At 39.7% G+C, this 26754-nt stretch overlaps 1 protein-coding gene across 2 annotated transcripts in view; it reads right to left on the reverse strand.

The window, feature by feature from the left end:
* FUT10 (fucosyltransferase 10) overlaps positions 1-26754 on the reverse strand; it is a 79925-nt gene that overhangs the window by 2522 nt on the left and 50649 nt on the right. For both annotated transcript variants that reach the window (XM_072776388.1, XM_072776389.1), the window contains exon 4: positions 7962-8797. In XM_072776388.1, the coding sequence (XP_072632489.1) occupies positions 7962-8797 (836 nt within the window). The remainder of the gene's footprint in view (positions 1-7961; positions 8798-26754) is intronic.

A 26754-nucleotide genomic window follows, 5' to 3' on the forward strand; every position in this document is an offset into this window, starting at 1 on the left:
CTTTTTCTAAAATTTTTAATGTGAAGATAGTAGGGTTTATAATGTGTTGAATTTGTATTAATTAGAATCTTCATCCATCAGAAATTTAGAAAGCAGAGTAGAAAAATCAATTTGGAAATGTAACAATTTGGGTACCTACCTATGGTTGGATCAACACATTCTCTTTGTTGAACCTCTACTATGCTAGGAAGCATATTAGAAGATACTAGGGTGCAGCCTGTAAAAGAGATGATCTAGAATGCATATAAAGCTTTCAAGCATCTGAAGGGACTCTTAGGTAGAAGATGGAATTAATGTGTTTGGAAGAGGGCCAAGGATACAGTAGCCCAAATCCTCCCTGCTCTTGGGGACCGCTGACAAATGATCATGGAGCTTGGCTTCAAAGGTCTGGAATTAGAGCAGTTTCTTTACCAAGACAACACTGAGCACAGAGAACCAGAACACAAATCCAAATAGCAAACCACTATTAGGAAATGCTAAGACTTAAAATCTGGGAGGTCTAAACACCAATATAAAATAATACCAATTTTTTTTCAAAAGACCAGAAGTAGGCTCAAAATTGGGGTTACTTTAGCCAGAGTTCATGGCTAAGTAGAGACTGTATTTGGAGGAAGAGTAGAACAGAATCAAGTAAAAAGGACTCAAAATGATTACCATGAAACAACTTTTGAGAAGCCACTGCTCACATTTATTGACTAATAGGTCCAGATGCAAGGCTATATAGCCCAATGAATTAAAGAGTGAGAAACAAGTAGCTAAGAATGGACTATAGAAGGGAAAGTGTGGGTTCAAAACAAAGAAAAATATAACTGTCAAAAATAACAAAAGATTAAATGGACTACCTTAAAAAATAATGAAATCACCAACACCAGAAATGTTCCAAGATCATTAGCAAATGAGTTGTTCATTATCCTTGAATCACCAGTCAGCTGGTAGCCATATTGACCACTTACCGTTGGATGGCCTTCCCAACCCTGACCTTGCATAACTGTTTATATAAGAAAGCCCGTAATAATACTGTTTCCTTGCCTGCTCACAAAAGAGTCCATTCAAAAGTGTAGAACAAAGTTGCATCTGAGGTGATATTATTACAAAGAAAAGAATTTTATGAAATGGACTCTTATAAGTTAGTGTTCTTGTAGAAATATTTCACAGTATGACCTGAAGGGAGTGTGTTTGATGAAATAGTTATGACATTTTAGAAGTAACTAAATTTCAGCATCCCAAATTGACTTTCCAGCTGGGGTTCTGGGCAGAAAAACAAGCTATTTCTAACATATGATTAACAAATACTTTGCTTCCAAAGAGAACATAGCTCCCATTCTAACAATAAGGACAACGTGAAACAATCTATAAATTCATAACTACTCTTGAGCCCATCAGGGAACTGAAACCACACAGCAACCAAGTAAACTGAATTCCATAATAACAAGATGTTCTAAGAGATGGATACATAATCTGTTCAACCTTTGACAGAATACAGGAGAAAGATTTCTTATTACCTACCTCTCATACAAATAGGTAATAAGAAATCAGTTAAATTTTTAACAAATTCTTAAAGGTGAAGTATGGACTACAGTGACAGTTTGGAATACATAGAAGCCCCAGACACAAAAGAAGAGTTCAAAGCCACTCAAAAGCTCTTTCCCGGGATGCCTGGGTTAGCTCAGTAGTTGAGTGCCTGCCTTCGGCTCAGAGTATGATCCCAGAGTCCTGGGATCGAGTCTGGCATTGGGTTCCCCCATGGGGTGCCTGCTTCTCCCTTTGCCTACGTTTCTTCCTCTCTCTGTGTGTCTCTCATGAACAAATAAGTTTTTCAAAAATCTTAAAAAAAAGGGGGGGGGGCCCTTTCCCAGGGACCTCCATCAGTTGCCCAGGAGGAAGATTTGGAGCAGAACAGAAGACTGAAAATATTTTAAACCAAATTAACATTAACATGATAACCTAAATTTGTAGCAGGTAGATCAAGCAGGGATTAGAGGGAAACTTATAGCATTAAACACGTATATTATGAAAGTATAAAGCTTTAAAATCAATGGCCCAAGTTTCTACCATAAATTTGAAAGAGAGAAAATTAAGTCCAAATTAAAAATAATTAAAATAATAGAGAACAGAAATCATTAAGATATAAAGAAATAAAAAAATAATCAGAGAAATCAATAGCTAAAATTATTTGAATAGATCAATGAAATGGATAAACCTCTATTTGGATTAGTCATGGAAAAAAAGAAAAGACATAAATTAATAACAGACATGACAGAGGGGACATATAGACTACAGACATTAAAAGGATAAAGGAATACTAATAATGGTATGCCGGTCAATTTCACAAGTTGGATAAAATGAAAAAAAATTCCTCAGAAAACACAATCTATCAAAAGTTCACTCAAAATGTAATGAGTAACAGGAATAGCTTTATATCTATTAAAAACAATCCAATTTATACTTAAAAACCTTCCCACACACATACACACACACACACACACACACACACAAGCATGGAGCCTGCTTCTCCCTCTGCCTGTGTCTCTGCCTCTCTCTCTGTGTCTCTCATGAATAAATAAATAAAATCTTAAAAAAGAAAATATGTAAGGAAAAAATAATACCAATTCTACACAACCTCTCAGAAAACACAAGAAAAGGGAGCATGAGACCAGCATTACCACATATGAAAACTAGCCAAGGCATAGGAGAAAAATATGGAACAGTATACCTCATGAACATGGATGCAAAAATTCCTAACAAAAACTTTAGCAATTCAAATCCAACAATAAATGAGAAGGATAATGTGTTATAACCAGTGAAGTTTATCTCAAGAAAACAAGGTCAGTTTAACCTCCAAAAATCATCACTGTAACTCACTATTAAATAAACTAAAAAAGAAAAATCATATGATCATCTCAATGGATGTAGTAAACCATTTAGCAAATTCCAAATCCACTTATGATAAAAATTCTCATCTAAGTAAGAATAGAAGGAAACTTTCTCAATTTGATAAAGGGCGTCAACCAAAATCCTACAGATAATGTCATAAACCATGATAAAGTTTTCTTTTTATGACAGGGAACAAGGTGAAGACATATGGTCCCAACAGCACTATTCAAAATTATAATAAAGGTCTTAGTGCAGTAAGGAGGAAAAAGAGAAAGAATAAAAGGCAAATAGAGATCGGAAGTCAGAGTAGAATCATCTTTTTTTTTTAATGATATGATCATTTATGTAAAAAAAATCCTAAGAAATCTGTTTAAAAGATATAGAATTAATCAGTGTAACTAACAAAGTTGCAGTCGATGAAGTCAACATACAAAATCGATTTTACTTCTATTTACTAGCAACAAATGATCAGAAAATAAAGTTTTTTTAAAAAATAGCTTTTACTATAGTATCAAAAAATGTGAACTACTTAGGGACAAATTTGACCAAAGAGTTAAAACCTGTACACAAAGAACTACAAAGTAATGTCTAGATAAATTAAAGAGGACCTAAATAAATGTATAAGATACATCATTCCTCTGGATTAAATGTCTCAATATTGTCAGTTCTCTCCAAATTAATACATACGTTCAACACAATCGCAATGCAAATACTATCAAGCCTTCTCATATAAATTGGCAAACTGACTCTAAAATTTATATGGAAGAGCATAAAACCTAAAATGGTGAAAACAATTTTGAAAAAGAACCGAATTGAAAGATTGACACTATCTGATTTCAAGACTTATTATGAAGCTGTAGTAATTAAATATATGCATATTTATCAGTCTAGAAATTAACCCAAATATACAGCTAATTGAGTTCTGAAAAAAAAAAAAAAAACAAGGTAATTCAATCAGGAAAAAATAATCTTTCCAACAAATGGTGTCAATACTATTGGATACCTAAATAAACAAATCTCAACTCTTATACTATGCTGCATTACAAAAATTAACTCTAAGCGGACTATAGACCTAAGTGTCTTGCTGGACAAAATTTCTAGAATAAAACAGGAAGAAGCATATCTTAGTCACCTTGGGTTAGACAAAGATTTTTAAATAGGACAAAAAACCCACAAACGATAAGAGAAAAAAGTGATGAGCTGGACTTCATCAAAATTAAAAACTTTACATTTCAAAAGATACTGTTAAAAAAAATGGAAAAACAACCCCAAAACTGGAAGAAAGTCCTTGTTATATAAAGGATTCTTACAACTCAAGATTAATAAGACAACTCAATTTGTTTAAATGAGCAAAGATTTGAAGAGACATATCACCAGAAAAGGTATTGATGTTAGTAAGATACCACTATGCACTCGCCATAATAGCAAAAACTAAAAGACTGACCACACCAACTGTTAATGAATAGAACTCTCATACAATGTTGGTGGGAATGTAAGATAGAGCAACTCTGGAAAATAGTTTGGTAATTTCTTAAAATGTTAAACATACATCTACCATATGACATAACCATTCTGCTCTTAGGTACTTACAGAAGAGACTTGAAAGCCTATGTCGGTACCAAGACTTGTACATGAATGTTCATAGCAGCTTTATTGTAACAGCCAGAAACTGGAAACAACTCAAATGTCCATCAACAGGTAAATGGATAAGGACATTTTGGTATGTGCAAACTTCAACAATAAAGAGAAACTATTGCTATACATGGTGCTGTGGATAAATATCAACATTACCATATAGAGTGAAAGATGCCAGGCACAAAAGAGAATCATTATATGATCCATTTATATGGAGTTCTAAAAAACTGACTTAGCTTCTTTGTCAAAAGTGACACAAAGCAGAGTTGTGGTTGCCTGAGGTAGGAGATCAAAGCAGATGGATTAAAAAGGGCCAAGAAGAAACTCTTGAAGAGGTTGGAAATGTCTGTCATCTTGATTGTGGTGATGGTTTCACAGGTAAATGTCATAATTAATCAAACTATACACTTTAAATATGTGCAGCTCATTGTACATCAATTATATCTCAAAGCTATTTTTTTAAAGTTTATCCCAATTCTGTAAAGTTATATCTGTGATGATTCCATGTTGTACCTATATTATAGCCTTTTTGAGGACAGGATCACTTACCACTAATTGTTTTTAACTGACTAATTAATTCAGTATTCAAAGACTTTCCCTTACATAAATAATGCATACAACACAGCATACAAGCCAACTCAGATTCAACAGGTGTGGTGGACAGACTGCAGATGGCCCCCAGGAATCCTGCCTCCTGGTATCCATGCCCTTGTAACCCTTTCCACTCATGTGTCCATGTTATTTGTCACTTGCTTCTAATCAATAAAATAGGGCAAATGTGAAAGAATGTATGTGATTATGTGTCCATGATTATATACACACAGGTGGTAGCACTGGTCTTGCTGGACTCCTCACTCCCTTGCTGGCTTTGAGGAAGCAAGCAGCCATGCTGGGAAAGCCCATATGACTAGGAACTGTGAATGGCCTCTAAAAGATGAAGGGCACCCCCAGCCTCCAGCCATCAAGACATTGAAAGTCCCACAGGCACAAGAGACTGAATCTGCCAAAAGCATGTGAGTTTAGAAGCAGAACTTTCCCCAACTGAGCCTCCCAATGAACACACAGCCCTGACTGATACTTTGATTGCAGGCTTCCAGGGGACCCGCCTAAGCCATGAGCTAACCCACAGAGACTTGAGATGACAAATGTGTGTTGTTGAAGGCACTAAGTCTGTGACAATATTGTTTACACAGCAATAGATAATTCACTAGGTCTGTGTGGAGGGGAGCAGCAGAGGAGCAGAGTAGAGGAAACGGAAATGCATTTGACATCCTTATAGTATTTTCTACACACAAATACAATGATTGAATTATTACCAAGCACAAGATAAAAAATAATCAGAGTTAGAGGAAATCCAATTATTTCTTTTTGCTTTTCTTTGGCTGAAAGAGAAAAAGTGAAGAAACATATAAATAACTTACTTTAAGGCATGCCATATGTAAGCTGTAACCAATCTTGTAGAACAAATGAATAAATGCAAGTGAAAAGAACTGGTCTAATACCCTTTAATTTACTTTCATGGTATATTTTGTTCTGCTTTTCAATGAGCACATTAGCATTTAGGAATTACAGCACAACCATTGAAATGCAAGTAAAGCCTTTTAATCATCTTCACTGACCACCCCTCTGGGAAGAATAAGAGCACGCCAGAGGACAAGCTACTCCATCTCTTTTTCTTCGAAGACCCCAAGGAGAAGGACATTCAATTACACTGCCTTCTGGCACTCTGAAACACCATAGTTAGCTATTTCTGTTGGAAATGCAGGAATAGATGTATTCTCCTATGATTTTTTTAAAACCTATCTACCAGTGTCATTGCACACTCTTTTTGAATCCCCAGTAATCACTCCAATAGGGCATCTGTGAGATGCAGAAGCAGTTGGAATGTGTAGTTCTCTGGTTTTCCATAACTACAATCTCCAAGCTTGGTAAGGATTGTGATAGGTAGTGCAGGGCAAAGCATCACCTTCAGAAGTTCTGTTTTCTGCTTTGTTAGACTTTTAGAATAAATCATTGGGATAGCATGGGCAATTCACGTGGTCTCTACTTTCATGTTTTTTGCAGTGTGTGGATTTTGGTTTTTGTAATGTGACCTTATAAATTAGGTGAAAAAGGAAGTCGCTGGAAATCAGGATGTGAGAAAAATGATGTAATATTTAGTGTTTGTGTTGCTGACCAATAAACTTCACTCACAATAAATGATTTTAAGAGTAAAAATTTGTTATACAAAACCAGATAAAATAACTTAAATTTCTATAATAATTAAAATGAGGAAAATAATCTTGCAAATATTTTAAAATGATCTAAATACGTACATAGCATATGAAAGCCTTATATAGTATACATGAAATACACAAAAATAATTCCATATACTGTGTAGGTTTATGTCTGAAATTAATATGCTAACCAAAATAAACATTTCAATATTTAACAAAAATTGGCTTCAGAGTATTCAGATAAATGTTACGTGTATATGGGAGCAGGTAAGGGAACAATGGGTGATAACCAAGTAGTATATGTGGCCAATCTCATTTCTTTTTAAATTTCACAAGTAATTAAAACTAATCTTTCTTTTTCTTTCAGTAAATTACCTTTTAACAAATCTAGTTATATACTAAGTGGGACCATTCCTTGTAAAAATAAGTAAAATAATCAAATAACCAAATGTTAAGAGCATCAAGAAATTTGGAGATAGTACTAAGAAATTTCTTTTCTTTTTAATTTTTTTTTAAGTAGGTTCCAACACGGAGCTTGAACTCATGACCCTGAGATCAAGATCTGAGCAGAGATCGAGTCAGACGCTTAACCAACTGAACCATCCAGGGACTCCAGAAATTTCTATAGAATAATTTAAGAAAAACAAATCTTTTGAGGATTATCCATCATCATTTGAACATTTTCTCTATATTGATAAGCATGTGTGTGCCAGAAAGAAAGAGCAAGAATGAGAGGCAGGGAGGGAGGGAAGGAGAGAGAGAGAGAGAAAAGGAGAGATAGAGAGAGAAAGAGATGTTAATTGATTGCATACATGAAATGAAAAGTTTCAAAGCAGCACCTATGAGGCAAGCATGTAAGGTCTGGCAGAAACCAGAGAAGTGATGGAAAAATTGAAGGACTTTTGTGGATGAGATATAGAATATCCAATTTTTTTAATTTTTAAATTTTTTTGGCTTTCTTCCTTCCTCTGCAGCCTATTTCTATCACTACCCAGCAAGCATCTGCAGCATGACATCCTCCAGAAGAAACAATCAAGGGGACGTGAAGGTCTTTGGGAAGGAAATGATTCATAAACTTCATGACAATCCTCAAAGGAGAGTAATGAAATACTCACCTCCCTGCTGTGCCTGGCCTCCCTAATGGGAATGAAGTGGCCGGGACAGAAGGATACAAAATGGCAGACACCATCAGGAGGGCCCTCTTAGCACCTCTTTGCCAAATCTCGATTTCCTCACCTTTTCCTGAAGCCGGATGTTATCCCACACCTTGGTGCACACCATACACTCAAACGCATCGATGTAGTTGTCCTGGTGGACATCCTGCACTCCCCATTTCCGTTCCCTGAGTGCTGTGAGAAGTCGCTGATTGGAGACCTCACCCTTCAGCTTCCATTCTATGTAGGCCTCGTACATCCTGTCGTCATGATCCAGTTGTCTGATGTAATTTGCCAATTCTCTAGGGTGAGCAAATTCTGATACGAGAATAGCACTTCTGTTACTTGGGAGCCAGTCCGCAATGCTGGGGGACCCATAATACACAGGGACCACCCCCAGTTTCAGAGGTCTCCAGAACTTCTCGGTGATGTAGTCGTCACACACTGCATTCTCAAAGGCCAGGATAAACTTATACTGTGCAATGATCCTATAAAAGCCATCGGCATCCATAGAGGCTGGATTTTTCAGCTGCTGAGGGAGATCTTTGTTTCGTAAACACTCACCGTAGGAATCGACCTCGATATAAGTCATCAGCTCTCGAACATAGCTGTCCCTGTCTGACGGCGGGTCACAGTCTGACTGGATGTATACCAGTGGAGCAAGTCTTCTTCGAAGGTTGTTTTTGGACCGCAAAGGGACTAGGTATCGGAGTGACTTCAGGACTTCTACACCCTCCAAGTACTGGGTGGTCAGTGGCAAGTGGGAATGCCGGCTGAAGGTGGCTGTGTAGTTGAACAAGGTGATGACTGGCTTGTGAAAGAGCTTATAATTGTTTTTCGGAGACTCTTCATGAAAAAGGGCCCAGTCGTGGTGGGCTTTCCGAGGCAGAGGTAAGCTATCTATATTAAAGTCAGTGCCTAGAAGAAGAAAAGAAAATATTAGTGTGTGCAAGAGAATTTTAGTGTTCAGCTTGGAATCCACCTGGTAAGATTAGAATACAGAGAAGTCTGAGGCCACAAAGAAGCATGTGACCGTTTTGCCTGGGATTCAGTCATGATGCTTTCACTCTAAAAAATGCTCAGGGAGAGGAGCACCAAGGAAAGGGACAATCTTTCTGATTTTATGAAAAGAGAAATGGGAGTAGTGTCTAGCCTGGTTCTAAAGGGAGAATTTCGGGATGCCTGGGTGGCTCAGGACTTGATTCCAGGGTCCTGGGTTTGGCCCTTGTGTTGGGCTCCCTTCTTAGTGGGGAGTCGACTTCTCCTTCTGCCTCTGCCCCTCCCCATCTCCACTTGTGCTCTCTCTCTCTCTCTCTCTCTGTCTCAAATAAATACATAATATCTTTTAAAAAATAAATAAAGGGAGAATTTATTCCACCGCCTCTGGAAATTGGCTTTTCTTCCCACAGGTGTTGTCTAAGAGAGGGCATGAGAAATAAATAGACAATTCTTAAAAAAGAAAAGAGCAAGAGAAAGGAAGCCAAAGAGGGGAAAGCAACCAACTTGGCAGATTGATGAACTGAAAAAAAAGTGAAATCATGAAAAAGTCGCCATAATAAATATACAGGATAGATTTTTTTTCATCCAAAATGATCGATCTCAACAAAGTGCAGTGAATCAATCTTAGTCACAATGGTAGACAAGAGGCTTTTAAAGACAAAACAGCTGATAATAGCACTATGCTACAGACCGCTGCAGGATGGACATGAATTAACAAGCACATCAAGAAATAAAGAAGGCATAACAGGATTATAATTATGAGTGATTCTGGCTTCCACAGGATTAATTGGGAAACCTTTGAAACACGATCATGTGCAGACAGAAGTGATGGATGTGGTGAGCCGCTGTTTCCTGACAGCGTGGATGGAGACTCAATCAGGAAGAAGTTATTTCTATAACTGAGAAAGGATTAAGATAATACTGCAATACATAACGCAGAATTTCTAAAGTGTTCCTGACACTGATGATTTTGTAGCCCCTACTTGAGTTTTTAAGCATAAGGAAATGGCAAAAAACAAATTCCCCTTCCATCATTCACTGGGGGAAAAAAGGCCCAAATAAATGCTTCCAGCAGAATAAAAACATATTCTCTGGTAGAATTCGTAACAATTAATTATTTAATGCCGGTGCACACTTCCGCAAATAAATATATACTCTTTGGTGCCAACAGTACTTCAATGAGAAATCAATTCATCAAGAAAGGCTTTTAAACAATTAAAGATCAAATAAGATTATTTTGGAGGACATATACTGAGCACACAGAAACTGCTGAAGAAAGTATAATGGTCTAGATACCAGGCTTTTATTCTCAACAATCAGGAATGAAAGACTAACATATAAAAATGTATATGTATTCGTTTACTTAGCATTTGCTATATTTGACCTTTAGCATCAAAAAGAATGCTCATCTACACACCGGAAATGCAATGGCCTGTAGAGTTAGGTGGTCAGCAAAGGTTAACAGACAAACCTTAAGACGTGAAAGAGAAGTGAATTTGAGGAGAAAGGCAATTTATCACATGAAGTGGTTGCTGGTCAACTGGCCAACGATGGAATGAGAACCCATTCACTTGAGTTAGAATGTAAACGTCCACTAAAGCAGAAGAAGAATCCAGGCCATTTGCCTGGGAAGAGGAAGAGCTAGAGTCCAATCCACAGGAGTCAGAGGTAGGGATTAAGATGGAAAATTGAGATTGGAGGGGTATGATTAAAACAAAAGTGGGTCTAGAATTGACAGGGAGAGAGGGGCACAGGTATCTTGAGAGAGTTAGTCAGACACCAATGGCTATCTGCTGCTGCTATGTGGCGCATGGGTGATTGTTTATTTACCTTACCCTGGGTATGTTTCAGCAAAGATCCCAAATGCAGAGCAGGGAAGCAGTAAGACACACCACCTGCCACCTGTGCTTCAGAGAATGGAGAGAGCCTGAGTTTCATCTCTACCTGTCCACATCAGCAAAGTGTAATATGCACTAAAAATGGCTAGATCTAGACCTTTCCGTGGCCAGTTTCTAGGTCCACTCAGATCCTATTGATAATATGAATGGGACTTGAAACTGGTACATATTACAAGCTATGAACTCTTCATTCATTATAACTAGGAGATGAGGGCTTACCGGCTCATTATACCTTTAGCCACGTTGCTACTGGAACCTCAATGTTGGAAGGAAGGGGACGAGAGCATGGGTTCCCTTGCATATTCAATCTGTAGTAGTAAAAAAAGCCTGCAGAATCTAAGCAAGAAACATTTATTTATACTCAGGCTTTAAAAAAGAACACAGCTTTTTAAAAATGAGAGTGTGAGGTTCTAGTATATCCATCTGAATTCTGTTTAGTTTGTAGAAGTGGGGCCCTCTTTAAAAGTAGGGGGATGCCTCTTTCACAGAGAGGCCAAGTTAAAAGGACCTAAGTTTCCAGAAGCATTTCCCATTGTTACCTTAAAAAGTATTTCCTAGCTACTTCCCTAAGATACATGCACGACACACACAGATACACACAAAATCACATTGAAATAGTTTTTTAAAAAAATCAGATTCTTCCAAACTAAAATTCTCTGGAAAAGATTTTAAAAAAAATACGGCATTTTGCCCAGTGAGTTCCTCCCCTACACCTACAGATTGTCAACACTCAAGAATACTGAAATTAGAACCATAACAGACCTAAAATACAGTTGACCTTCAACAACAACACAGACCTGAACTTTGTGAGTCCACTCACATGTGGATTTTTTTCAACAAATACAGTACAATACAGTAAATGCATTTTCTTTTATGTTTCTCTTATAACATTTTTTCTAGCCAACTTTGTTGTAAGACTACAGTATATAATACAAAATATGTGTTAACCAACTGTTTATATTATCAGTAAGGCTTCCAGTGAATAGTAGGATTTAGTAGTTAAGTTTTGGGGGGAGGCCAAAGTTAGACACAGATTTTTAGCTGTATGAGGGGATTGGTACCCCAACCCCTGCATTGTTTAAGGGTCAACTGCATTTCACTGAAGAGATCATAGTCTAGAATATGAATGACAATACCGAACAGTTTCTATATATGGCTCAGGAAACAACTGAGTTATTTCACTCTTTCCAACTCCAGGGCACTTCCCATTGTCACAAGAGTTGGAACAATGAAGAAATACAAGTCAATTCAGCTACAGTAAATCCATAAAAATGGGACTAACTTGCAGGTGATTAGTTAGCTCACTAGTTTTACACAGTCAACTTCACTGGCTCTTACATTTAACAGCTTTGGATTCAAACTTTCATTTCTCTGGGTTATTTTGTATTTACAGAATTTTGACAAATTCATTTGTTCCTTTAAATAACAGCTGACAAATAGATCTAAAGCACTAAAGTGCATTGCAAAGGGAATTGCAACTTGGAATACAAATGGAATAAAATTAATGCTGGCAAATGATGCCAGATTGCTAACTACAGAGACTGACTTTGAAGTGGCAAACAAGCAGAAGGATGACAATATTTTATGATATGTTTATGTGCTTCTTTTCTCCTGCAAGGGCATATATTCTTTTTTTATTATTCCCATCAAGACTGGTGAAAACAGTAGGCAACATGTATTATTAACCCCACTCTACTAACAAAGTTTGAGTCATTTATCTGGAACTAAAACCTCCTGCTGGAAACCAGAATTTTCAGACCCGCTAATGCTAAAAGACCAGAAAGACCACTGGCCCGACTACAATGCTAATTCTTTTGAATGACCTGCTCCTGAAGCTCCCAGGCACATCTGCCAAAATATTACACAGCTTAAACCCAGCCTGCTTGGGAAGACACATGCCTTAATCAGGAAAAGAAAAATGCCCCCCTCCCCAAAATGTCCTCCAGAGGTAATCCGTTTTTAAAAAGAACGCTGCCCATAAAACTGAGTGCCCCACAAAATGCAGCCCCACCATGAATATCCCAATAGAGGAAACTAAAACTTTGGGGTAGAAACAATTTAGGCTGTATATTACCATCCAGAATTTGCATGATTCACTGCAATTTGGAAAGCCCATTTCACATGAATTTTCTTGACTTCCTCACACAACCCCATCAAGTAGGTCATTTATTCTAAGATTCTGAGGGTTAACTAAAAAAATGTGAAGGAATGATGCTGGGACCTGGGAAATACCCTGATGACCCCGGGCTAAATTCTAACCAAAGGCAGTAGAGGTGCATGCCATACACGCACATCTGCAGATGGCCTGGTTCCAGCCACATTGGGATCTCTGGGCAGGCCACTGGACTCAAAAAGCTCTCATACTAATTTTGAGGTCTGCATTCTCCCCTCTTCTCCTACCATCTGTCTTCATGAGTCCTTTCACCTGCCCCTTAATCAATTATATATCATGTAGCCCTCTCTTAACTAGACCTATTCAGTTAGGCATCCGTTCCTCCTGCCTCCCGCCCCAGGCCTGGACATTTCTCACGCCCCCTTGCTGGGCCTGTGCTCTGGGCCAGTCAGTAACTCTGCAGCCCCTTCCTGGCAGTGATGGGCCTGAGGCAAGAGTACAGAGTCCCGAGCACCATATGCCTCAACATTCAACCGCCGTAAATCAATCTAACAAGCGTTGAACGTTTTATTCTTAGGCCTTAACATATATATATTCATGGATTTTTTTTTAAATGTGCAAAACCACAGTTCACACCAAATGTGGAGAACATATAGTATTCTGTCCTAAGTCCTGATTCTCGTTGGGGCCTGGTAGAGGGTGAAAAGAGAAGGGCGAGGTTCTTCTTCACTTGCTGACAGCCTCACCTCACCCCCCAAATCTTCCCTTCCACTCACTCAGCACCACCCCAGGGGAAACACGATTTTCCCTTCTTCCTCCACAGGAGGGTGGAAGTTCTCTCCTGGCCTGTCCTGGGTCTTGCCCCTCCCTGCTCCCACCAACCAGGCACCTTCTAAAGCTCCTGAGTTCCTCAGCTGAGAATTCCCGCCATACTAGCTCTGCCCCATTCCTGCTGGCATCAGCCTTTAGAATCTTGCAAAGGGATCTACAGCTGGAAGGCCAAGTTCAAACTGAGAAATCTCAGGTTGCTCAGCTTCCCATCTTAGAATGCTGGGAAGAGGCCCCCTCTTCCTTCCACCTTGGCTCTGTGCTACACATTGAGGGACCCTATCATATGGACATAGCCACCTCAACCCACAGGTTCAAGTTGTGTCCTGACAAAAACTCCTTCTCTGCCCAAATTTAACCAGGCTCCTCTGAGCCCTCCTCTCACTATGCCTCAACCATGGCCAGCTGCCCTGCCCTTGGCCTGCAGAGCCCAGATTCAGCAAAGAACCCCACCACATTAGTTTGCTGATAATCCCCTGCCTCTTGTGATATCTGACCAAGTCCCTCATCCCCCACACCTGATGTCTAAGTCCTTGGCCTGCCTCTAGCATGAATCCTAAAGCCAGTTTAGCAAACATCTTCCTACCCCTGCTATTCTCTTAGTAACCTTCCATTCACTGACCCCCTCACTCTGTTGTTGGCTAGACATCCGCAGCTTTCTTTACCGTATGCAGAGTTGAGTTCACTTCTAGACTGAAGTCTCTCTCCTCTACTACAGTAGATCAAATAAAATCTACCTTAACAAGTATCAAGTGTAAAACTTCTCTTTTACTTTCTATACCTTTGCAGTCATCCCCTGGCCAACCTTGAAGCTCATGGGTACTAGCAGCTTGGGAGGATAAACCAGAGCAGTGGTCACTATAGGTGCTGGAAGTGGGCTCCACTTTGGCCTTTGGGGCAGGGAGTTCTGGGGTCCTGGTACTTGGAGTGTGATGTCTAAGGGAGAGGCAAGGGCTCTGTGGCCACAGGCGAGCATCTGACCTTAGTCAATGGACTCTTCACCATGTGTGAAGCGGCATGGCTGGAGGAAGACAGAGTTGATCCCTCTTGGCTGAGTCTAAGAGCCCATCATCCAAATTTATGTTGCCAATCATCCTGCCCAATCACAGTTGCTTGGAGGTTAGAATTCACGCTCTAGCATAGCAAGGGCAAGGACATAAATTCAGATTTAAAATCTATGAATGATGACATCCAATATGGTTGGGCAGGAGAAGGGAGGGGCAGGGGGGATGATTACTTCCTTTAAGCACATTCCCCCAAAATGATTCCTTTTCATTGATTTTTTCTAAAATATGCCAACATGACTGTTGTCCCATCCACACTCAGGTTTTAGGCAAACCTACTTACTGATAGATCCCAAATTTATACTCTATCCAGATGTTCCCCTGAGCTTCAACCAGATATCTAATAGCATGCTAGAAGTATTCACTTGGATAGCCCAGAAAAAATCACAAATTCCATGCCCTGACTATACCATCCATCTTCCCCTAAAGCAATCCTTTTAGTGTCTTCTTTTTTCCCACTGACATCACCACCAAAGTTGGTTTCAGCCTCTTAGAGTAAGCTAGGTGCTCCACCTTTGAGTATAACATTTTCTTTGCTTTTTCCCTTTGAAAATACATCACAGGGTTGGTTAACCACAATCTTTGGGACATGGCACACGTACTTCAATGAGCCGAGTATAAACTTACAGAAATTTTATGTCACAGCAGTTTGAAATTTTCTTTCTTTTTTTTTTTTTTTCTATTTATGATAGTCTCACAGAGAGAGAGAGAGAGGCAGAGACACAGGCAGAGGGAGAAGCAGGCTCCATGCAGGGAGCCCGATGTGGGATTCGATCCCGGGTCTCCAGGATCGCGCCCTGGGCCAAAGGCAGGCGCCAAACCGCTGCGCCACCCAGGGATCCCAGTTTGAAATTTTCTTAACTCCAACACACAACTCCAGAATGTATAAAGGAGATACCACTCAGAGCACATGGTCCAGAGATCTGAGCAATCTATAAAACTTGTGCATGTTAAACCAACACTGTATGTAAACAAAGTTGCTTTTTATGTGCATTTTTTCCCTGGAGTGACTTGAAACATAGCAATTACAAATTACTATGGGGGAACAAAATATCATGCACATGAAAGATTTTACCCTTTTTAAAATGTTTAAAATTTCCACCATGGACCATGAGTCCATGCTTTATATAAGTCCATCATGAAAGAAGAGAACTTATGGATTCTACTTATTTATTTTTAGAGAGGGAGAGAGAGCATGCCCAAGTTGGGGGAGGGGGAGAGGGAGAGGGACAAGCAGACTGCCCACCGAGCATGGAGCCCTGAGTGGGGCTTGAGCCCACAACTGTGAGATCATGACCTGAGCAGAAATCTAGAGTGAGACACTTAACCAAGGCACCCCATGAAAGCTGAGAATTTACAGCAGAGATTAGTTTCTTCCAGATAGACCAATGTCCCCCAATGAACCACACATTTCCTTGGGAATTAAAACACTAGGCTTTGTAGTACAATGGTTTTTGCCCAAGATTACAGTACTCCCAGCTACAAAGGGGAACCAGAACACAGAAACCACAGAGGGATCTGAACTCTTTTTTCTAAAAGGAGGTTATGTTAGTCACTGGCTTGTTAGTTTCTTTGCTCCATTCCTCTCTTTGCTTGTTCAGCTCTGCACTGAAGGGGGCAGAGAGCCTGCAAACTTTGTTTCTCAGGATCCCTTGCCAACTAGCTTGCATTTAGGCCCTGCCTATGGGAGCACTGTAGGGGGACTAGGAAGTGGGAGGACAAGAAGGAGCCTCTTTCTAAAGGCTTCTCCCATGGCACAGTGAGCAGCAGCCCCTGGGAATGTGACCCCATCAGCTACAATGGAGACACTACCCATGTAGACTGTGGTGGCAGCCACAGCGGCTGTGGCAATGACCTGGGAGTGCCAGCTCACAGGTTACCGCTCACTTCCAATGCTGGGGCCTCAGAGACTGGCTGTCCTGCACTCTGGGTAAACGGATCTCCCCTTGTGATTCCCCAGCCCAGGGACAGTTGCTGTCTCCCGTGATTCATCCTGCATATCTTGCCCTCCCTTTTTTGCTCCACTAGCTCTAGAAAGCCTTTGTCGCCAGTCCCCAAAATCAATTACCATTGTCTGAAACACCTAGAACAATTTCTGTTTCCCCATCAAACTATGATTAATACAGAACTCCACTTCAAAACCTTGAGACCTCCATCTGATGGCAACTTATTATTTCAAGTTCTGTTGCAGGTTTTCTCTTGCAACTCCTTGGATTTCCTAAAAAAAACTATGTTTCTTCACGATTCTTAGCCCCTTGTTATCACCATGCCAGGCTTCTAGTTCTCCCTCTCTATTTATTTCTCTCTGAGTCCATCTGGTGAGAATGGGGCAGGAGAAGAAAAAAATGCAAGACTCTTGTTTAAGAAGGGGACATATAAAATCCAAAAATGAGGCTCCCTTGATGAGAGGAACCATCAAATTATTTGAAACCAAAAGTACATGGCTCGTGCAGGTGCTTTGTTGTAAATGCCTCCTCCAAGTTGCCAACTATAACATACAGAACACTGGTGACCAATGTAGCTATGAAGACGGATGAGGTAGAGGCAAAGACCTCCAGTAAAACTCCCATTTAACCAAATGCTAAGTTTTGTCATAAACTCCAAATCCTATCTGCTGTGTTTTTCGACCTTCAATGTAAGAAAGAGATGAAGACTTTCCTGTTGCTAAAAGATCTTACCAAGGAGCCCTCAAGCCATTGGAAATGAAAATCTCTGTAGCTAAAAGACATTAAAGCTCAAGAAACAATGGGCAAAACACCATGGTAGTGGCTGGCGATGGCTCATAAATCGCATGTATTGCTAATCGCCTAGGCCTGGGCCAAACTCACAGTGGCCTCACAGAGTGTGTTCTCATTTCCTGCGTCGGATTAAATCACTTGCTTCATGAAGCTCAAACGACTTCCAGTGTTTGAGATAGCTATTTACAATTGCTACCTCCCTGCTACTGCTGTCTGCAATGAGCTAAACAGCAAATGAAGGCACCTCTGACAGCATCTAAACCTAAACAAAAGAGGGAATTCCAGTTCCTGCTTGGTAATAATTAGAGCGAATGAGAAGAGGAAGAAGGAACCAGAGCAGGAGTGACAGTCTGCAGTGCAGCCTAAAGCACTGACCTCCTCCCCTGCCTCCCCAGACAGAGCTGCAAGGTCACCCAGGGCTTGTTGACAAAGCCACTTCAGAGAGTCCTAGAATGTTGTGCTGCACCCCTACTTCACACTTTCATGGCAAGGCTATATAACCGTGGATTAGGGTTTGTGATCTCTCTCAAGGTATGTGAAGAATTTATTCTTCGTTATTAAAAGCCTCATCTGGGCATCTCTGGGTCTCACCTGATTCTATTGCAGCCAACATACCTGGAGACAGGAGACATAACCACTGACTCAGGGATACATAGCCACTCCTAAAAAGCAAGATTTAATGAGTTCTACTATTTGGAAAGCATTAAACTGGGAACTCTGAGGCTTCAAAGATGAGCAAAATAAGCTCCAGGGAGTTGATGATTATGAATGTAAATGTTAAGCCATTAGCTGAAATTCAAAGTAGAATAACAGAAATGCAAATAGCCCTGGCAGGAGAAAGAATAGAATAATTATTTCTGACTGGTCAGAGTTTGGGGCTGAACTGCTTATCATCAATACATTAAAAAACAAGCAATTAAAGAAATAAATAAGACTCGATTATTAACTCAGGGCAAACAAATAATCAGTGAACTAGCTGGTTCATCCACGAATATCATTTGCATAGCCGTAAAAATGTAGAGTGAATCCTGATCTATCAAAAACAGTAATATAAGTGGATAGCAGAGATACAAGAAGGGTGAGTGCTTCACTCAGTGCAATCCTCATCAAAATACCATGAACTTTCTTCACAGAGTTGGAATAATACTAAGATTTGTATGGAACAAGAAAAGACCCTGAATAGAGGAATGTTGACAAAGAAAACCAAAGCTGGGGACACCACAATGCCTGACTTCCAGTTGTATTACAAAGCTGTGATCGTCAGGGCACCTGAGTGGCTCAGTGGTTGAGCATCTGCCTTTGGCTCAGGTCCATGATCCCGGGGTCCTGGGATTAAGTCCCACATCAGGCTTCCTGCAGGGAGCCCACTTCTCACTGTGCCTATGTCTCTGCCTCTCTGTGTGTCTCTCATGAATAAATAATAAAATCTAAAACAAAAAACAAAAAACTGTGATCATCAAGACAGTGTGGTACTGGCACAAAAACAGACACATAGATCAATGCAACAGAATAGAGAACCCAGAAATGGCAAAGTAATCTTCAACAAAGCAGGAAAGAATATCCAATGGAAAAAAGACAGTCTCTTCAATAAATGGTGCTGGGAAAATTGGACAGCTACGTGCAGAAGAATAAAACTGGACCATTGTCTTATACCATACACAAAGATAAACTCAAAATCACTGAAGGATCTAAATGTGAGACAAGAATTCATCAAAATCCTAGAGAACACAGGCAGCAACCTCCTTGACCTCAGCTACAGCAACTTCTTGCTAGACACATCTATGAAGGCAAGGGAAACAAAAGCAATAATGAACTACTAGGACTTCATCAAGATAAAAAGCATCTGCACAGAAAAGAAACAGCAAAACTAAAAGGCAACCTACAGAATGGGAAAAGGTATTTGCAAATGACAAATCAGATAAAGGGCTAGTAGCCAAGATCTATAAAGAACTTACCAAGCTCAACACCCATAAAACAAACAATCCAGTCAAGAAATGGGCAGAAGACATGAACAGACATTTCTCCAAAGAAGACCTACACATGGCCAACAAGCACGTGAAAAATGCTCTACATCACTTGTCATCAGGGAAATACAAATCAAAACTACAGTGAGATACCACTTTACACAGGTGAGAATGGCTAAAATTAACAAGACAGGAAACAATAAATGTTGGCGAAGATGTGGAGAAAGGGGAACCGTCTTGCAGTTGATGGGAATGCAAGCTGGTGCAGCCACTCTGGAAAACAGTGTGACAAACCACGAGAGACTCCTAACTCTGGGAAACAAGCAAAGTGTTGTGGAAGGGAGGTAGGTGGGGGGATGGGGTCACTGGGTGACAGGCACTAAGGAGGGCACTTGATGGAATGAGCACTGGATGCTATACTGTATGTTGGCAAACAGAATTTAAATACAATTTTAAAAATTAATTTAAAAAAAAAAAAGATGAGTGCTTGAGTAGGAAAGGGTAAAAGCATAAACCCTCATCTTCCAAGACAGAGTTAGTAGATAATGCCTCATACTGAAAAACCATTAAATAGTAATGCCACCATACTATTTAGAGATCTGGAGATAACACACCAAAGAAGTCATCGGATACAAGTCTTGAGTAGTCACCTGAGGAACAAACCACTTGCTATTTAAACTTGGGGTGTGTATAGCTTTGATAAAGACTAAAAGAAAGCAAACAGAAGAGTATATAGAAGTGTCTCTCTCTCCATGAACAAGAAACCTGGGTCCCTTCCCTCTATTAACAGTTTCTTATGTATTCTGCGTTTCTTTTGCATTTTTTTTTTTTAAAAATGCATGGATGGAAGGAAAAAAGGAAGGAAGGAAGTTAAGAAGGGAGAGAGGGAAGGAAGGTAAATACTACATTTAACTATATCTAGGAAAAATAAATGGTAAGATGTACCATTATTTTTGGTATCACTAAGAAAAGTATTTCCAATTAAACTACGATCTTGAATTTTTATGTATACTTATTAAAAGAGTTCTTTTAGATTTGCTTATAGATTTTTGTCATTTATCACTCTTGGGAATACTTAGAAAGATATAAGTTAAATTAGTTAAAATATCTAAAATGTCTTTAGATTCACAGTCCAACTCTTTGAATCATTTTTGAATCTTTGATCTTTGTGGTTTTCTACACAATGTTTCAGTCTGCACCATTAAGGCTTTGAGCCAAACAGCATTGCTTAAAAGTATGCAGCACCATCATCTCTGGGATTTTCTTCCAAACCACTGACACCACCCCCACGTTTTGATGCCAGTGCTTTCTTGGCATTATCAGAAGGTGTCAGTCAAAGAAAGTTTTCAGACAGAGTTACCTGGGTGCCTCAGTCAGTTAAGCATCCTACTCTTGATTTTGGCTCAGTTAATGATCTAAGGATCATGAGATCAAGGTCTGAGTTGGGCTCTACGCTGGGCATGGAGCCTGCTTAAGAGGCTCTCTCTCCTTCTCCCTCCCTCCTCTCTCTCCCTCTCAAAAAAGAAAAAGAAGAAGAAGAAGAAAGAAAGTTTTCAGACATTAACTTGGTCTATATTCTTTCCTCAATTGGTCCTAGTTCATGGCCACGAGGGCTGTCACAACTGCATTCCTGCTTTTGCTGACGGTGATTAAAGGGAGGCTAACTACAAAATGCATGGTGATTTTAGAGATGTTAAAATTTGAACAGGAAAAGTGCTTTTTAGAACTAAGTAAATTTTTTTTTACATAGATGAAAACATACTGTACATACTACGTGAACCCAGCAATAACCATGAAACTACCACGGAGCTATTTCAACGTCAGTGAATGCAGAGTTGCCCAGTTCTTTTTAATGACCACATAGTATTAATCCATTTACTGTATGTACTTAGTCACTTCAGTATTCTCCCCATTGTTCCACTTTATGGGACAGAGGCTGAACTCTGAAAATTGGGTCGTGAAACAGCTATTTTCGTAAGTTGGGTGCACTTCTTCCTAAGGCACTTGATACTCTGACATCTTCACCAGCAGCTAAGACTTCAGTGCACACCATCTGTGAGTCTGTCCTTAGACTCTCTGCTGGAGGGACATTTTACATAAATCAATCTTCAATACAGCAATCAATCTCCAAGCTAATAACATCCTCTGAAATCAGTGATTGAGACTACTACTGAGTGCTTTTTCCAAAGCAAGTCTATCCGCCTGGTACATATGGGACTGCCAAATAACTTTATTCCACTTAGCCTTTGGGCCACATTCAACTTAGTGGGAAGCTAGGACCTGGAGAAATAAACTCTCCTTATTCTCAAGACTTCCAGTGTCCCACTCCATTTAATCATCGTAGAGTCTCTCCGTCCTCAAGAGAGAAACAGTGCAGAAGAAAGCCTTGCCCTCCAAAGATCATCATGCCTGATACTCCCAGCTTGATTTTCTAATGTACATGTCATTACAGAAACCACAACACAACAAACGTGGTCAAGAATTTTAGATCTACATTAGGAGTCCTTAATAATATGATGTATTAATTATATTCTATAGGCCCAGGTTTAATACTATAAATAAGTAAGATCTACCTATCTCTCCTATTGCAGTCATAAAGGGTAAAACAGTAAATGCATAAAGGAAAGGACATAAACATTTTCCTATAATTTTTATTTCATTTAAATTTTTTCATCAAACTTCTAGGAAATATATGCACTATATGAAAAATTCTACTTGTGCCACGGGTGCCTGGGTGTCTCAGTCAGTTAAATATCTGCCTTCCCAGAGTCCCGGGATCAAGCCCCACAGTGGGCTCCCCATGGAGCAGAGTCTGCTTCTCCCTCTGTCTCTGCCTCTCTCTCTCTCTCTCTCATGCTCACTCTCTCTCAAATAAATAAAATCTTTACAAAAATAAATAAGTAAACAATAAAAGAATGAGCAGAGTAGAGGGGAGATGGAAGAGGAGAAGAAACATTACCTATATTCCCAAAGAAAAGCAGTGTTTAACATCGGGGTGTTTTGAGTTTATTAATGTGCGTGTGTCAGTGTGTGAAAGATTCAAAAAAGAACATACGTATTACAACACTTGAGTACAATCACTACTGATGTAAAAAAAAAAAAGACTTTATAGTGATACTAATTTATGCTTTATTGCCCATACTCAAATATGAGATTTGTCCCCAAATGCCATATCCTGTAGAAACCATGACTCAAAGAACAGAATGGGCCCCAAAAATCAGAAACTAAGCCTAACAAGGGAAGCCTTAGAGGCAAGGCGCCTTACCTCATGGCCCAGTGATCTCTGCCCTCCACAGCTGCAATGCATGTGAGCAGGTAGCCAGGAAGTGAGCAGATGTAAGAAAGAGTACAAACAGAGTGGCTCGGAGCCGGATAGCAGCATCCAAAGCTTGGGGGTGGTTGGACGTGCTCAGGCAGGTGAGGTCCAGAGCTCTGGGCTGCCATAGCCATCAGATGACCGTGTGGGAAAATGACAGAGTGGAAGGATGTCTTCTGTGATATGTTGAACTACTGCACAAAACAGGCCCACCTATCCTAATTGAATAAATTAATGCCTTGATTGCTAAGCTATTTTTAATCAGGTTGTTGATACTTCTAGCCTCAAGCAGTTGGATGGCATTGGCATTGGTCTGTGACCTGACGTTTGGGAAGTCTGTATGCTGGCGTATTGAGATGCGGTGTAGTTTGATGAGACCTTTCCTGCTCTTTTCCTAAAACAGGCTCCATTGCTATAGCCAATGGACTTCTAGAGGTAAAGACTTTTGAAAGAAAAGCTTTCCAAGTTGCCCACCTCCTCATGTTCATTGTCCCCCATTCAGTTATCTTGTGACTTTTGGTCTGGACCTGAACGACAGCATTCACTGTTCTCAGCTGCAATTATGTGTGCACCCGCCTCGCCTTCCACCAGACAGGGAGATCTTTCAGGACCCGTGTCTTGTTAATCTTTGTCTGCAGAACCTAACATAATGCCTGAGATGTAGTAAATACTCCAAGATATTTGGAAATTAAACAAATGCATTTTCAGATCTTATTTGGCAGAAATCAGGCCTTAGCTTCTCTGGCAATAAGAGAGAGGTAAAGAAAGAACACGAAGTAAAAGTAGAAATTGGTGCTAACAGGAAGTTTGTACCAAAGGGATAGAGCTCAAATGTGGAACACTCAAGAACTCTAAAAAAGTCTTAAAGTTAAAGCATTGAAAGCCCTTCATACAGGTGTTATCTGCAAATTTTTTCAGTCCTATCACAACCTGGGAATTTCAGTTCTCATTCCTAGCAGTTTGATCTCATGACTTTATCTCCACTCAATGAGGTCAATAGGTTTCTGTAAACATAATGGGACATATTAAGTTAGGGAGAAACGGATGAAGTGAATTGATGAGAAAGCCCCTACATCATCTCAGTAACACTCTCCTGCCTCATTTATTTGGATAAGTATAGCAATTTTATTTTACTTACTTATGATTACAGCTCATGGAGAATTAGTTAGTGATACTACCACCTCATAGAAAAGTTATGTGAAGTCTTAGCAACACTTTGGCACTTTGGTTATTAATTCTTAGCACAAACTTTTTTTTTTTCTTCTTCACAGAGTCGATGATTTGAGAAGGAATTAGTGGCTTCTAAAAATGGAAAAAGGTATATCAAGGAACTGCTCTTGGGCAGCCCTGGTGGCTCAGCGGTTTAGCGCCGTCTTTGGCCCAGGGCCTGATCCTGGAGACATGGGATCTAGTTCCACGTCGGGCTCCCTGCATGGAGCCTGCTTCTCTTTCTGCCTGTGTCTCTGCCATTCTCTCTCTGTCTCTCATGAATAAATTAATAAAATCTTAAAAAAAAAAAAAAAAAAAAAGAACTAGGCTTTTAACCCGAGCTTTGGTGTGGAAGACCTTGCAGGTGGAGGTAATAACATCTTGACCATTCCATGAGGACCACATTTCCATCAGTGTTCATGATACGGAAATCTCTCAGTGGTCAGTAATGGGAAAACATGAAAATTCATTCTAAATCTGAGCTCATACAAAGTCCATGAAATTATAACTGGCTGTTAAATCAACAACTGAGTGGCAAGTTTTTTGAGAAGTTTTATACAAATCAAATGTATAAGTAAGCAATAAATAAGATTTTATTAAAAGCAGAGCAAATTTCCAACTTGCTGTTTGAGCTTGCAAAATTTAATTATCCTTTTCTGTTTTGTTTCAAAGTTTTTACATGTAAAAAGAATTCAAACTTTGAGGAGCAATGGTACAACCTTTTTGAGGCCAATCTGGCAGTTGGTACCAAAATTTTAATTTAATTTATCCATTGACACAGCAAATCCATTCTTAGATCTTTGGAGAAATAACAGCACATACGAGCAGAGACATACAAGTAAGTTGTAGTAACATGACAAAAAAAATAGCAATACTTAAATAACCATGGACAAGGGATGATTAAATGAATTTAGATACCTTCATTCTACCGAGTCAACATCGCTTTATATTCTAACCTGAAAAAAAAATTTAAACGTATGTTTTGGAGGGAAAACCTATATATATCTATGGTATGATTCAATGCAGGAAAAAAAAAAAAAAAAACAGAGATGCCTGGGGCTCAGTGGTTGAGCATCTGCCTTCAGCTGACCCGGAGTCCCGGAATCAAGTCCCATATTGGGACTTGGGACTTCCCTGCAGGAAGCCTGTTTCTCCCTCTGCCTATGTCTCTGCCTTTCTCTGTGTGTCTTTCATGGATAAATAAATAAAATCTTAAAAAAAAAAAAAACTACAGGTTAAATTCAATTACACATCAATTTCTGGAATGATAGACAATAATCTGACTGGGACAGAGACTGAGAAAGTAAAGGTAAAATTTCATTTTTCACTTCTTTACTGTTTTTAGTGATATATTCATGTATTACTTGTGTAATTTTTATGCATTTTTTAAAGATTTATGTATTTATTTGAGAGAGAGAGAAAGAGAGAGAGAGCATACGTGGAGGGCTGAGGCAGAGGGAGAGAGAGAAGCAGACTCTCCTGCTCAGCCCAAACATGGGGCTTGATCCCAGCATTCTGGGATCATGACCTGAGCCGAGGGCAGATGCTTACTTGACTGAACCACCCAGGCACCTTTACTTGTGTAATTTTTAAAGATTAAAGGAATAAACAAGACACCTCTCTGAGAAGAAGCATAAAAAAACTTCACAGACTTTGTATGATATGTAAAAGCTCACAAATATACTCCCAAACTGCCATAACATCCCCACTGCTACTTAGAAAATATTGCCCTTGGAATCCTGTAGGCTCGTAAGAGTATCATATTTCAGAATTTATGTGGAAAATTATATAACACAGTTAACTGCCAGGCATGTCATCCACCCCAAAAGGAAAGCTAGCAGATTATAATTTACTTAAACGTCAACAGGTGAATATGTTTTGCTAACACCCAGCTAATGAACTATTTCAGATGTAAATGAGACATTAGCACACGTCCTCAGAGAAGCGAGTTTAGAGTAATACGTTGCAGTTCAGCTGAAAAATTGGTTGGGGGGGTCCCTGGGGTGGCTCAGCGGTTTAGCGCCTGCCTTCAGCCCGGGCGTGGTCCTGGAGTCCCAGGATGGAGTCCCGCATTGGGCTCCCAGCATGGGGCCTGCTTCTCCCTCTGCCTGTCTCTGCCTCTCTCTCTGGGTCTTTCATGAATGAATAAATAAATAAAATCTAAAAAAAAGAAAAACTGGTTGGACGGGATGCCTATGTGGTTCAGTGGTTGAGCATCTGTCTTTGCCTCAGGTCCTGATCCTGGGGGTCCTGGGATAGAGTCCCCATATCCAGCTCCCCACAGGGAGCCTGCTTTTCCCTCTGCCTATGTCTCTGCCTCTGTGTGTGTGTGTGTGTGTGTGTGTCTCATGAATAAATAAATAAAATCTTTAAAAAAAGAAAAATTGGCTCAAGTTTTAAAATTAAGTGCATCAAAATAATCAAGCCGGATTCTATCAAACCATGCACCTTGACACAATAATAATTACTAGCTAATCTTGGTGCTTTCAAATACATACTTTGTAATCTTGATTACATTTAAACTTTTAAGTGTCAGAGCTCTTTAAACAGTATTCTGGAAAGGAGGATATTCATAAAACATAATATATCCTTAATAAATTAGGTAACCAAAGTATTAAAAAAATCATTAGTTGAAATCAACTGATTCCTCAGCCACCCCACAGCCGGACTGCTCCCAGAAGGAACACCACCCCACCCGAGGTGGGCTCCTTGTCACTGACAGCCTCAAGGTGAAGAAACATAAAGT

The sequence above is a fragment of the Canis lupus genome, chromosome 15 (assembly GCF_048164855.1).
Source record: "Canis lupus baileyi chromosome 15, mCanLup2.hap1, whole genome shotgun sequence".
In the NCBI taxonomy this organism is placed as follows: domain Eukaryota; kingdom Metazoa; phylum Chordata; class Mammalia; order Carnivora; family Canidae; genus Canis; species Canis lupus.